Source organism: Chenopodium album, chromosome 4 (assembly GCF_948465745.1).
Source record: "Chenopodium album chromosome 4, dcCheAlbu1.1, whole genome shotgun sequence".
NCBI lineage: Eukaryota > Viridiplantae > Streptophyta > Magnoliopsida > Caryophyllales > Amaranthaceae > Chenopodium > Chenopodium album.
The window spans coordinates 76,291,140-76,306,985 of NC_137837.1; the positions used below are offsets into that span (position 1 = coordinate 76,291,140).

Sequence of the window (15,846 nt, forward strand, 5' to 3'; positions counted from 1 at the left end):
GTGCCGTGGCGTTCAGACATCCTTTCCGGGTCTTCCTCGACTCGTTCCCCATTCAAGACATCGGCGCGGTCCCTGGGGTCCCTAGCCTGACCCTGCCGTCCAGGTTGACGCCCTCTTCCTCGAGCCATAGTTTAATTCGAAGGGAAGAAGTTGGGAAAAGGGGAATTCTTTCAAAAATTTAAGAAAATCAAGGGAAATTCGAAGAAATTTACCTTTAAATAGGTCGAAATGTGCCGATTAAGTCAGTCGGAGCAACAGATTCAAGTGCCAACCTTTGGTTCTGGGGTATTGAGCAAAGTTTTCAAAGCGAAATATGGCGTTTCTGTGGAAATTCGAGTGTGAATCGGTGAAGAAATGAGGAGAGAAAGAACAAATCCGGCCTTATATTTCCAGAAAGAGGAATTTTGAAGGTCGAAATGTTTAATCCCTCCTTAAGTAACCGTTAAACACACTTCTTTCCAGTTTACTGCCCATTATCCGTTCAACTTCCCACTAATTATCCTAATTACAGTTATTTCGTTAATGACTGTTTAAAATTTAAATCTTTTGATTTAATTAAATCATTTACTTCCCTCCATTTTTATTAAACTCAAACCCGACCCGTCATCCTTCCAAATCGGGTCTGGGGGGCAAGTTGTTTGGGTTCAATTATGCTAATTGGGCCTAGTCATTAAATGATTCAATATGCCAAGGTCAAGGCCCAATCCTCCATCTTGCCAAGTCAACATAAAGTCAAGTGGGCCAAATGGTCATGGTCAGCCCATGACTAAGTCTAGCCCATTCATTCTCCTTGCCAAGCTAAGGTATAAAAGCCTTCAATTACATCATTTATCATTAATTCACATTAAAGCCTCAAGCATTAACTCTCTTGCATAGCTTTCTCTCTCTAAACACTGTTTGACTTCGGCATCGGAGGGGTCTTCCTCGGATCCACTCCCGAGGCCAGTTTTACGTGTGTTTGCTGTACAGGAAACCTTCAGCCCAGCATCATTTGGACCGGACTAGTCTTCATCCACTTCATTGGACCTTCGGCAAGGTCCCATTGTTTTCACCCGAAACATCATGTATGATAAGTTAACGACTATTCTTCAAATAAACTTCTTAATAAAATCAACTATTTTCACATTTTTATCACAGCTATTTATTTATTTTTATTTAAGCAACTACTTGTTAGTAAATACTTTAATATTATAAGGGCCATGTTGCTTCATATAAGCATTATTGCATGTCTTTTAATGTGGTATAAGTTTAAGTATTCATAACAAAAACATTTGGAGTTTAAGTATTCTTAATGAAAATTTTCGAGTTTATTATTTTTTTAATTGTCAATCGAAATTATAACCAGGCTTTGTTTTTCCCATATAGTATTATGAATTAAAATGTTAAATCTATTACTCTATACTAAATTAGAGTGTTTTTTTAAAAGAATTATCTCTCCTAAACTCTACAAATTATTATTATTATTATTATTATTATTATTATTATTATTATTATTATTATTATTATTATTATTATTATTATTATTATTATTAGAAGCGTTAATTTTCCTAGAAAATAAATTATATTTTTTTATTATTATAATTTTTTGGAGACTATTATTATAATTGACTACTGTGTCACATCTCTCTAGAGACTTCTATATTTAATTATCAATTAATTTTAAAAATCGAGCATGGCTCAGGAATGAATTCTCTAGTTATTTATTGAAACAAAAAAAAAATTAATATAAGATAACTTTCAATTTTTTTTTTAAAAAAAAAGAAAATTAAGAAGAGAAAACTACCTTTCAAGTCCATCCTACCCCCATAAAAGACCTTTTAAAACTTAAAATAAATACTTCATCTATTTTTATTTTCACGTGCATCACTTTTTCATAAATAAAAATTTTAATTTAGATGCATTACTTTTCTTTTTAACTAATATATTAAATTTTCTTTATCTCTCTCATATCACACAACCCCCCCCCCCCCCACGAGGGATCGGAGTAACAGTATTGTTAATGGCCACAAAAAATATACAAAAGGACTCTTCATAATTACGGCGGCTGCTGAATAACCCTAATTATTTGCTGATTAGTAGAGTTGGTTTTGTACCAAAATGATAGTCAGAGCTATTACAAATGAAAGTGTTGAAGCATAATGATTTTGATGATGAGGAACTTGAACTAAAAGCAAACTCAACTAATAAAGATTCTCTAGTGTGTGATTAGTCAAGGTGCAGAATAATCTTGGTGATTGAAGAACCATCTGAATCTAAGAAGACGTGAAGAAGATCTTTATTGAAGAAGTTAAACAAATCAGAGGAAGAGTTCTCTAACAAGAACTAAGTTCCCTAACAGGAACGTTCCCTAACAGGAACTTGAAGACTAGCAGTTAAGTTCTTTGGTGGAACTTGATATGCTTGGAGCCCAAGTAATTCATCTAATCAGAGTGCGGCGCAGCAATAATAGTTAAGGTTTTATTTTTAGAAATTATTGTTAATATGGTAAGTAAGTTAGTGCACGAAATTTAATAGAAACGTGATAAGTTTGCTTGGTAAATAAAATAAATATGGAAAATAATAAAAGATAGATTTTAGGAAAAGATTTTCTAAAAAGATTATTTTTCTCTAAACTCGATTTATTAAGAAAGATAAGTCTTCTTAATAAATATCTTTTATACTTATTTTCGGAAAAGATTTTATTCCACTTGATTTGCTAAAACCGTGTTTAAAAGATAAGTCAAGTTAACATATTTATCTTTTTAGAAAACCTACCTTCTATACAAGTGTTACTTGTATAAATAGTAGAGAGCAAAATGTTTTAGGTTTTTGTGAGTTTATGCGTGGAGAAATCACAGTGCTTTAACTGACTAAGTTTACCAAGCTTTTAACTTATCATATTAGTTTCGGATTTCGTGCATTGCTTACCTATCATAATAGGCGTCTTATATTTGTATTGGTTGGGTTATTTGGGTGATATTTATAGTTTGTGTTACATACAGTTTTGTGTAAGCTTCTTGGTGAGGCTGTGAGTTTTGTACTAGGGTGGTACGAGTGTTGTGTACTTTGGGAGTACGTGTAGTACTTTGGTGGTATGAGTGAATCTAAGTGTGGTGCTTAGATTGGGTAGGATAGGGTCCTATCAAGTAGCAAGTCCGATCCAATGAGGAACTTGTGAAATAAAGGTCTGTGTCTAATAGGTTGTAACTTGGTGTTTGCCCTATTATAGTGAAGTGTTTTGTGTTTGAAATCCCTAAGTTAGGGTCGAGGTTTTACTTCCAGTTGGGCGCTGGAAGGTTTCCTCGTAAAATCTGTGTGTTTGCTTAAGTTCCTTTATGCATTGTTTATTTATCCACAAAAAGTAGTCATTAGGAACTCTATACAATTCACCTCCCTCTTGTATTATTCGTCTCAACTAACAGAAAGTTTAGCCGTATTAGGCTGCACAATGATTACAAAATGTTCTAGAATGGAAGCTTCATATCGAAGGGAACTAGTAGTTTGAGGTAGAATCGGGGACTGGCCCCTGCAAGCCAAGGCTATGATTTACTCATTCCTTTGATCATTAATATCTTTAATTATATTGTGTATTTACATAACTTATTAAAAGTCGATGATATATAACTACACTTTGAGACGAATCTAACAATTTTATCTTATGATACTATATTTTATATATAAATCATTGAGAATTATAAAGATATTAATGGTTGAAATAACTTATGGCTAGTTGTATGGTTGTATCTAAAAAAGAGAATACTAATTAATATACTATAGTAACTTAGTAAGAGTGAGTTATGTAAATAGTTCAAGTGATCGAAATTAGTGTAGTCGCATCCATTACTAAAAGACGTGGCTGCAACTAAAATATGTTGTCCACCAAATTAGCATTAATAACAAGCTGGACACGTTACTATCAATAAGTCACGATCAGCTTATCTCTAATGAATAATTGACTAATATAATTATCCAACCCTAATAATTAACATCTATCTCTATCACTAGAGCAAATTTGGAAATCTATAAATACTAGTATCCGATGCTAATGAACATAAACTCAGCAACCTTTCTAATTTAGTAAAAAATGACGAGGTTTACCACCGATTCCGTTGTCATAGCCGCCATTTTCTTCGCAATAGTTTTGGCTTTTACAAGATCAGGTTGGTTCAATTCTTCTATTTGATTTAATTTCATGTCAAATTGATTGTTTTCCATATTTTTTTAATTAAAAAATTTTAAAAAAAATACATGTTTATTTGATAAACAAAAAATGTTTATCTAGTTGCGTTTTTGTAAATAAATTAATAACTTTTATTAAATACGAGTCTCATAAATGTTGAACAAAAATGACATGATGACTGAGATCTTATGTTTATTTATTTACAGAAATGTCACTAGATAAATAATTTTTGTTTACCATGAAGATTAACTGCGCTCCCTCAACTCAAATTTTTTTTTATAATAATTAATTATATCAAATGTTGTTTAATAATTTGTGTTTCATGTGCTATGTACTTCCAGCTGATGGTTCATATGATGGCGAGCAGCAAGCAGCTTATTACTCGTCGACAAAGTCACCACCACCACCACCACCGTCTAACCCTACATGTAGGAAGTTGCTTGAACTTTGTACAAGTTACGGTGCTTATAGTTGTTGCGGAGGGTTTGTTTGCGCAGGTAGGTTTGAAAACCTTCCTGGAGGAGTTGGAGTTTGTACGCCTTCGAATCAACCACCACAATTACCAGCACAAGAGTGTCAAATTGCGCATCAACTCTGTCAGCCTTATGGTGATTATAGCTGTTGTAAAGGATTAACCTGTGTTCATCCTCGAACACTGCCTCCAGTCGCGGGCATTGAACCCGAACAACTGATGCTTCCTCCTGGTGTTGGGATATGCGAGCCGATTAAACTTTAATCTAAGATCACAGCTAGCCATATGAAATGAGATCAATGGCCTTCTTCTTTATGTTATATTTAATTTCTATTATTGTAATTTGTTTACACTATTGTATTTTGAAAAATTTGTAGTGTTATTTTGAAGTTGTATGTATCTTTATTTGAGATTTATTTACTCTATTAATTGAATGTCTATTGTCATTTATAGGATGATTAATTTCATTTTTTGTCAGTGAATATCAACTTAAAATGTGCGGCGGCTGAATAACATCCATGCATACGTATATTGGACCAAGTTAGGTGATCAATATCCAAACAAGGTCAAAGACATGAGATAAGAACATTTTAATAATGGTGGGTTATATAAACAGCCAAATGAGGAAATTATGTCATTAATTATCCTGAAATTGGGAGTGTATATACTTCCTCTGTTTCTATTTAATTGATGTGTTCAATTTAGGCACATATATTAAGGAAATGAGAGCAAGTGAAAGAAAATGATAAAGCAAGTGGGGTAGCTAGTAAATACAGCTCATAATTACGGCCTTTAATTTATTGGTATTTGATGAATTGATGGTATAAAATGATGAAGTCGATCTTGGTTCAATAGTTGATGTATTAATAAATTAAATTGATTCAAAGTATGTTAGCATGTAGGAAACAATTTATATTTCATATATGAAGAAAAATATATCCAATAACAGATTGCAAGAACAATAATAATGTTGGTAGTGTGTAATATAAATAATTGTAGCAAGCTGTAATGTACATGTGTATTTTAGTACTAATATTCTCACCACAAACTTGCATGACTGCACGCAAGCGATACCTAAAATAATTGAATTCGTTATATCTTTATAAATAAAATTAATAGCTTTCGATCTCGAAATCGAGCTGTATATATTACATTAAGAACAAGTTAGAACAATATTATCAAGTGGAATTTCCAACTTTCATTTTCAAAATGGCAAGGAATTCAATCAACTTCTTCGTTGTGACCACCGTGTTAGTAGTTTTGGCACCTGCAAAATTAGGTATATTTGTTCATCCTTTTGTATGAAGCACTTTTTTTTTTTTTTTTTTTTTGTCTGTTTTACTTTCTTTTAGATCATTAGATAGGTGTACGTGAGGATATAGGAATGGAGGGATGGTTAATCCCTCCATCTTCCACCCCATATATTACCGTAAAATAAAATAAAATAAAATATGTACATATATGTAGAGCACAAATTATTATATGTTGTGCCCATCCATCATAGGGGTTACTTCGTTATTGTTATTGGAGTTACTCGATTAGTGTTATAGGGGTTTCTCGGTCAGTATGATAGGGTTACTCGGTTAGTGTGATAGGGCCGGGGTTACTCAATCATTGCATATTTTAGGAGTTAATTTATTCTTTTACATCTAGGCGACTACATGTTGTGACCAGGCGCATACAAAACGCAATATTTTATAAAGCTCATTTTTTGTCAAAACAACTTTATAATTTTTTTGGCAAGCTTTGACCTTAAAGAAATTTTTTTCTTCAAAAAAGACCTAAAACTAGCTCTTTATGCACCTGATACAAAAGTGTTGAAATAATATTCTTTTAATACACAGTACTTCTTCCGTTTTTTACTTTTTATTAGTTAACACCGTTTGACTTTTACCCTATTCACACAACACGCTTTGATTTGCTTTTGTGGTTTATAGATACGATAAAACATATTCATGTGGGATCTTATTTGAATTGTTTCAATGTATATTTTATTAATATCCACTTTTTATAATTTCACAATGCTGATTTTTAGAGATATTAGTCGTTAAAAACATGCGTTGAAAATGCAAGTGTGATAATAGAAATGTGTCAACAAAAAAAAAAAAAAAAAAAAAAAAAAAAAACAGAGGAAGTATTATTTTTTGAAATTTTTTCTGTGGAGGCGGATGCACTAAGCATGGTGCATCCGATTTTCTTTAAAAAAAAAAGGCGAAATGAACATTTAGTTGTTCAGTAAAGAACATATAGTTGTTTTATAAAGAACATATTGCTATTTTATAAAGAACATCTAGTTTTATATGTTTTTTTGTAAATCTAAAGAACATTTGTAATATTAGTAAAGAACATGATAGTATTAAAGAACATTATTCATATAGTAAATGTACATTTGGTATAAATGACTATGTATGCATATAAAAAAGTACATTTTATTGTATTATAATGTACATTGTATTATATTCTAATGAACATATATGTTATAATGTTGGTTACATGTTTAATGTACATTGTATTATTTGCATCATGTAAGTATATGAAAAAAAAAATATTTTACTGTATTTTAATGTACATTGTATTATTTGAATCTACAACTTTTTCTAAAATTGTCTATTTGCTTGCTTTCTTCTTCAAAAATGGTATAGTCGGACGATCTTCTTCAAGAACTTCATTTTATTTCTCATTGTAACAACAAAATAACATCAAAATCGCAATTAATTCCCAATAAAATCAAATACTACAATTTTCAATCAAATTTATAAAAAACAAACACTCAAACTCAAAATAAACAAGTATGAATGTCAAATAAACAAGTATGAATGTCGAATTTGGTCTTACCTTTCGTTTTTATTTGTCATCTTGAACAATTTTGGACTCAAAATTTCGTGAAATTTTGTTTGAGGTTTGAGGAATTTAAATGGGTTTGAAGTTTTGTTTGGAGAGAGAAAGTGAACTTTTGGTAAAAAAAAATTGAAATGATTGTAATTAATGTATGGTAAAAAAAAATAATTATAGTACTGTTTATCTATTTCATTATACAAAAAAATAATTATATCATTATACAAAAATAATATACAAAATTGTTGCACAAAAATATGATGTACATTATAAATGAACACTATGTTCTTTTATATATATGTCCATGTACATTATAAATGAACACTATGTTCTTTTATATGCCCATGTACATTAGTATATACCTGCATGTTCATTCCGCCTTTTTGTACTTTGGAGCGGATGCACCATGCGGATTGTGCATCCGCCTCCACGAACCAAGCTTTACCCAGGTGTACCATGCACCTGAATTTTGAATTTCAAATTTTAAATGATGCTCTTTATATGACTATATAATGTTCTTTATAAAAAAAAAAAGAATTTCTATTCTCTAAAATTATTTGACATAAAAATAACTTAAGATTTTGTTTTTAAATTTCAAAATTTAATTAAATTTATAAATTTGGTTTTCAAAAATTTTAGTTTTCAATTTTTTTTTTTATTTCGTTCATATTTTTCACCTTTAATATATATAGTTACAATATTCATTTTAGGGTTGGTATATATAAATTTTTTGTGATGTTCTTTATGTGATTTAATAATGTTCTCTATTAGAAAACATGATGTACTTTATAGTTGTTTGTAATGTACAATTATTTTTTAAAACTATACCTTTTTCCTTATCTCCATAATTATATCATATAATGATTTTTATTAGATTTTTTATAGTTTATTTTAATTGTCCATGTTTTTTTTATTGTAATTGCAATGTACTTTTATCGTCACATAATGTTCATTGCTTATTGTGAAATGTTCTTTGAATTTTGTATTTGGATCGTGGTAGGTATATATATAAGTTATGTTCATTTCATAATATTATCATGTTCTTTAATAATATTACAGATATTCTTTAGATCTGAAAAACAATCATCAATAGAGGAGATCTCAAAAGAATATCGTCATCAACCTTCACGATCCTGATTTTAAAAAAAAATATACGTAGTTAGTGATAATTCAATGAACATACAGAATAAATCAAATAACATCGAAGCAAAGAACATAAAGGATAAAAATAAAGAACATTCATATAATTGTTCAATAACTATAATAACGAACACAAGTAATTTATAAAGAACACCATCTTCAACATTTGACAAAATATAAAAAACATCATCTTCAACCTTTGACAAAATAAAAGAACCTATCTTCAACCTTTGTCATATGGATCTCAAATTCATAAATATCAAAATTGAAAAAAAAAAAAACAACGATATTTTACAATAATTGTGCAAAATAATAACGAAATAAAATCAACATAATAAGTAAAATCCTGAAATTAAAATCATAACAAATAAAATCAAATTACCTTAGCTTCTCCGATCCATCTATTACAATGTTCTCATAATTTGCTCTGTATTTTTCTCTCTACAAAATTTTTTATAAACTTTATTCTCTCTTAATTCGAAACTGAAATATGGTGAAATTTAATTTTAAAAGTTATGTAAAAATGGAAAATATCACGTTGAATCCCATGAATTGTGGAAGATATTGATTTTTTTTTTTTTTTTAAATAACAAACTGACAGCTTGCAAATAAAATGTTAAAAACACATCATTTAACACTAGGTGTACCATGAGCATGGTACACCCTAGTGTACTATACAATTTTCACACTTTATAAGGTAGAGGAATTACTCCTACTATTGTCAATTGGTTTTAGTGTGAAAACTCCAAAACCTAGTTTGTGGACCAAATTCTCCTCCTCCTTGTTCGGGTTGCCCAAACCCATTTCATATTGTTTCGAAATTTAACAGTATTACCTTTCATCTTATATTATTACTTCATAATAATAATTTCAAGTTTGATTCATTGATCACTTTCTAGTTGAGGAAACGAACTTAGACATGGATCCCCTATCCTCGGGGTTTTAGGGACTCGTTCGATTGAAACAAGAAGTTGGGGCTAATGAGAATCAAACACTGGCCTACCATTCCAAAATCATCCTCTTTAAATTTAAGCATCCTTTTTTAGCCTGTAATTTGTTTTAGCTAGCTACTTTCTAGTTTTGTAATTTGATCTTTATGTAATTGATAATTCATACGTAAGGAGTACTTGTTCTTCCTGTTGATTTATGTCGAGTACTTTCTCTATCTCAATTTAACTGCAATAATGTGAAAATAGTTAAGATTAAGATATGGTAAAGATAGAATTCCTAACGCAATAAAATAATTAAATTCATAAAAGCTAATAATAACTCCCTCCATCTCAGTTGGTGGAATTTTTTCACTATTTATGTATTAGCTTTGACCATAATTTATTTATAACAAAATAATAAAATATGTTGTTAGATAAATATTATATAAAGTTCTATAATATAATTTTTATGATAATTTTTATTAATATTTTATCACTTGTATATAATAATAAAGTCAAACTAGTACATCGCCATATGTGTAAAGTTGACTGTGTCAGTATTTAGGGCTAAACCACGAAAATGCAAGACATTTGGTATTAGACTAATGAAGAAAGTACTATTGAGGCAAGATATTGCCAGCAAGCAATGGACACTCTTATTGCTTGGAGTCTGGAGCGCCTTCGCGGTAAGCAACCCACGGTTACTATGTTTACTTGGCTACTAGTAAACACTCGCTAAAGTACGAGTGATGTGGATGATAATTGCAGATTAAAAAAGCAGATTAAAAAAAAAAAAAAAAAAAAAAAGAAAAAAAAAAAAAAAGGTGTAAATAACAAAGTGAATCAAACAAGTGATAACATTCATTCAACTTAAAGAAGCGCCCAATTGTATATATATGCAAAGATAAGTTCAGCAAGATAATTGACATGATTATAAATTAATTGAAATAAGAAAAGGTAGTAATAATTGAAACTTATATATGAGTATGTGTATGTTAAGACATATTCTTCCCAAACAACACATGTAAGGTGTGTCAAAAAAAAAAAAAAAAAAATGTAAGGTCCCTTTTTCAATTCGATCACGGTGATATTTCATGGGTTAGATTGCAATTTTTTTTTTTTCCCTTCACATAGACTCATTCAATTTGACCTAAATTGCATTACAGCCATCAAAGGTCCAACACTTTGAGTTATTTTGTCAACATCATCCATATTTCTTAAGTTCAATAAGAATATATTGTATATGTATGATTAGTAGTTTAAGTTGTGATATTAAAATACACCCATGCTTTCTAGCCATTTTTCCAACGGATGAGGTTCAATTTCCTAAATTTATTAAGTCTCGTTTCTGTGGTAGACCAATCAATCACAAAATTCTACGAAGTATATATGATTAGATAACGTATATTATTACTATATTTGACTTTGATGATCATTCAATCTTTTTTTTTTTAATTTGACATACGTATGTGTACCCCCATCAACAAACAATACACTTTGAATTGAAAAAAAAAATTAAAAATAAATCCAAGACCGATCAAAGCAACAAAATGAACATTATTGATAGAGTATAAAACATATTCTTTAACCTCAACCATCTGTTTAAGCTTTTGATTGAGTTGATTATCTAACAATAATTATGATATTATGAATAATAATACTGATTAAAAAGAACATTTATGAGAAACATCACAGTGCAAGCTAGAAACAAATAGTGGTATATTATACAAGAAACTCTTCTAGATACTTAGTAGAGTTGCTTGTATGTATTCATGAATTTCGATGATTATAAGGAGTCTCAATTTGCATAATCTATTAGTAGATCCGGTAGAGGTTTTTTACAAACACCAATAACAATATTGGAAGCTGAGCAGACTAGTCCTTCACAACAAGCATATACACCTTTAGAAACACATATATTGCCTTCACCTTGACATTTTTCTTCTTCGGATGTTTCAATTGCATCGATGAATACTGGAACTGAAATAATTTTAACCATGAATATTAGTCACCTGTTTTTCAAAAATTATTTAACTTATAGAGTAATCGAACATGCATATATGAATTGAAAACGACATTTGACTAGAATTATAGAAAAAAAAAAGTTTTTAGCCCGTGCACATAAATTTTTTATATACATCCAGGTTTACCGTACATCCAACTAACCCAAGATTAGTTTTTGTTCTTCATTTGATGAATCAATGAAATATAATCATCAAAATAAGTACAAAATACCTATGGGTGTACGGTACACTAGGTGTATATAACAATATCTCCAAAGCACATAATACGTGTAATAATAATGAGTATTGTAGGAGAAAAAGAGGTCGGAGCCAAACCTGATACACTTAGTAAAAGAATAGCTAAGAACATCATTGACATAACAGTGTAGTTGATACGAATACTCGCCATTTTAATGAAGGAAATATAAGAAGATTGTTGCACTTCTAAGCTAAGCTTATACGATCTATTATTGTTTTAGGCGAGTGATTGAACATTCCTCAGCTTTCCTTAGCATTTATATTGCTTACCTTATGGAATGAAAACTAATTTTATTGTATGTTGATCGACAAGCCAAACAAAAACTTAAGGAAATTAAATACATGATAAAATAATTAACAAGATATAATATAGATGCATCATTATTTCCGTTGTTATTACGTGCATGCAACCATGTCTTTGCTTTGCTGGACTCATCACTACTGCTAGTATATGATATCAGTAAACTAACATTAGCTATATCCAGGGCCGTCCCAAACATTTTCGGGGCCCTGTTCAAATCCTAAAAATTGGGCCCTAATAAAAAGATACCATTTTTTTTAACTCATCTATGAAAATTTATTTAGATATATGATTAATACTCGTACCAAATTACAAACGTATGTAATTATTAATTAAACTAATAAATGAAGGTAAAAAAATGATAGAAAAAACTTGTAAAAAAATTGATACAAACAAGCTATTAGTTTAATTAGCAAGTGTTCACCTTCCAAATATTGAAAGCTTCATTGCCGCTTATCACAATTACATGTTGCCAATTTCTTTTACTTTTTACTTAAAAATGTAAAAATAAGCTCAAAGCAAATCAAAGTATTAGGAAAAAGACAGAGTAAATAACACGTACCTTATATATGAGTAATATGACTGATTCATTGAATGGGTTTTGATCTTTTACTGAGTAAACAATGAGTAATCCAATTTTTGGTGTGTGGAAAAATTTGTTTAACATATAACTTTTTTTTTTTTTTTTGACGAGAACATATAACTAATCTATACTCTATACTTAGTATTTAAAAACATAAACCACAATTTTTTTATATGACACATGGCATCATAAGTCACTCAATATCCCATATAACACATGTCACCTCCCTTAATATTTATATTCAAGTAGGAAAATGAAATGCTCCATTTCCACCATGATATAATAAAGTTCAATTAATTAGTACTTATTACATAAACATATGAATTATAATAAAAATAATCTTTTCATCTCCTAGACTTTAAATATAATTTAAACTAATATATCTTTTCATATTTCACAATCTTCATGTATATATATCTAAATAAATTTCTTCATCTTCTTTCACAGTTTTACCATCCTCAGTCTTTTTTTCCTTTAAGTTTTAGAAATAAAGCAATTATTTCATATAATTAACCCCAAGTAATAACCCGTGTATTGAACGGGCCAAAAGGCTAGTTTAATTATGAAGTACAAGGAAATAATTTTCATAGCTAACCATTGAAAGAGGATTTGAATAAAAAAAAAATAATAACCATTAAAAGAGGAAGGTGAACCGTGGGAGTATTTTACTCCTAGGAAACTTCATGTTTTTTTGGTATTAATGTGAGAATTAAAGGCTGATTAATAAAGGAGAGTTATTAAGATTGAAAGTTTTATGGGAATTACAAATTGACGGAGGTAATTATGGAGTAGATGGATTTGGAGAATTAATTTGTAAACGTATTCCTATACATGCTGCAAACTGATTTTTTTCTTTCTTTTTTTTTCTTTTTTTTTTTTTTTTTACAAAACTGGGCTCCAAGCGAAATTGGGCCCTTAAAATTTCGGGGCCCTGTGCTAAGGGTCTGTTTGCACAGGCCCTTAGCCGGCCCTTGCCTATATCATGATTAATCATGTAGCAAGTTGAATTGAATACAATTAATCATTTAAGAATAATATTGAACTTGGTTGTATTAATTAGTTTGACTAGCTGGTTATAAATAGTTTAGCTTATTGTGTAAAAGTGTTTAGTAATTAACTGTTACTTAGTTGTTTTAGTGTATTTAATAGACAAAAGATGATTTTTTTAATAAGCTAATATCAAAAAGTTTTGTATTGATTGTTTTCTAAAAGTGCGTGCTTTTTGAGTCCAAAAATCTCTTTCAATAAACTATTTACCAAACACCCAAATTTGATACCACCTCCGATTTTTATTAGTTGCAACTTTGGGGTATTATTTGTGAGATATAAAATATTCCAAAGTTGCAACTAAAAATATTCAAAGGTAGTATTTAAATCAGTCAAACATATAATAGGGCTCAATAACTCCAAAATGCACTTTACCAAACAAGGCATAAGTGTATTTGATAGCCAAAAAGTAAAAAAGCTAATTATTAATAGGAAAATTTGTAAATTACCACCCAAAAAGAGTTCATGTTTTGAAATTACCACCCATTAAAAAATTTATTTTAAATAACCACCCATTAAATTAAAAAACTTTTCAGATTACCACCTTTTTTGAAATTCCGGTGGAATATCCGATTGAGGGTCCCTCATAACGGCTATTAACAACTAATTTAACTCTTTTGACTGTTTTCCTCCCCGATTTCTCTTGTTTATAAATTCTCCAACTTCAATTCACAAATTTTGCTCCAAATTTCATCCAAATTTCCTCAAATTTGAACTGGTATCGTGTGAATAAGTTATCTACTGAAGTTCAGACTCTCAATTCGTATCTATGGTAAGAATCATTTACTTCATAAATTAGGGTTTTTCGCCAATTTAGGAATTAGGGTTCATGGGGTAATTAAATTGGGGTTTTTTTTGCAATTAGGTTACTAGTTTGCAATTAATTTGCAGGAAGGCAACTTTAACAGTACATGCAAGTACAACCAAAGCATTCAATTTTCAGGAAAAAAGTGAAGTTAGGGTTTTGATTCAACCCTAAAGGGGTGGTTGAGAATTTGACAGAGAAATATAGGAAGAAAGAGGGAAAAAAATTGATGATTTTGGAAGAATTAAGTGAGGAAATTGGTGAGAGAAGCTAAATTTGAGTTTAATGGAGTAGGCAGAGTGTAAGGTCGAAGAAAAGAAGAAAAAAAAAAAGGAGAGAAGTTAATATGGTGGGACCCACAATCGGAAATTCCACCGGAAATTCAAAAAAGGTGGTAATCTAGAATGTTTTTTAATTTAATGGGTGGTTATTTAAAATAAATTTTTTAATGGGTGGTAATTTCAAAATAGGACCCCTTTTTGGGTGGTAATTTACAAATCTTCCTTATTAATAAGTTGATTTCAAAAAGTTCTTATAATGATTTTTTCGAAACGAGTTTTAAGTCTTTCAGTAAGCTAACCTCTAACTAGGCTCTATTAGCTAAAAGCGTTCCAGCTTCTATACCAAACAAGACTAATATCATTTTTAAATTTTAATTTTGTATCCTATGGCCAATAATCACATACATATTTATACATAGTACTACAGAGTATATATACACCTTAATACTCCGTACAAAAGATGATTATAATATTTAATGCTAGAATATTCTAAAGAGATACAAAGAAATTTATACATACACACCCGAGTGCAAGGTAAACCCAATGGTATTTTCTGCTCATATGATATTTTTGCTCATTTTAGAATCTTAAAATGAGCACACAAATATATACTCGTATCAAATGAGGAAAAAGTTACCCTTATATTGGATGCATGTAACTTTGTACAATTCGAGTGTATATAACAGGTTTGGCGAAAGATAATACTGTAATTTACATTAGATTAATTAGTATCATAGATATATTATATCAATAGATTTTTGTAGACTATAATTGTATTAGATATTTCTTTGCATTTTTTTTTTTTAAATCCTTTCTAACAAAGGTGTGTACTGTGTTTAGGAGGGTCGGTATGTATACCTCAACAAAAACATAATAATCCAAAGACGTGGCTGCAACCATCTAAAAATCTATTTAGTTTATCTGATAAAAATAGCCATAACAAGCTGTATATATAAATTTTATCGTAGTGAACTAGTCGTGCGCAACAACTCAATAATTAAGTAAGTAATCATAGAAATTGCTAGCTCACGAC

The 15,846-nt window shown here is 29.8% G+C and overlaps 1 protein-coding gene across 2 annotated transcripts in view; it reads left to right on the plus strand.

The window, feature by feature from the left end:
* Window positions 1–5,108, plus strand: part of LOC145627327 (uncharacterized) — a 100,706-nt gene extending 95,598 nt beyond the window's left edge. Inside the window, exons 1-2 of one of the 2 annotated variants that reach the window (XM_081679722.1) lie at window positions 4,033–4,139; window positions 4,501–5,108. In XM_081679722.1, coding sequence (XP_081535848.1) covers window positions 4,064–4,139; window positions 4,501–4,895 — 471 coding nt within the window. In that variant the 5' untranslated portion in view covers window positions 4,033–4,063 and the 3' untranslated portion in view covers window positions 4,896–5,108. Of the gene's footprint in view, window positions 1–4,032; window positions 4,140–4,500 lie in introns of those variants that run through there. The other variant, XM_081679721.1, reaches the window with a different exon arrangement.
* The last annotated feature ends 10,738 nt before the right edge of the window (window positions 5,109–15,846 follow it).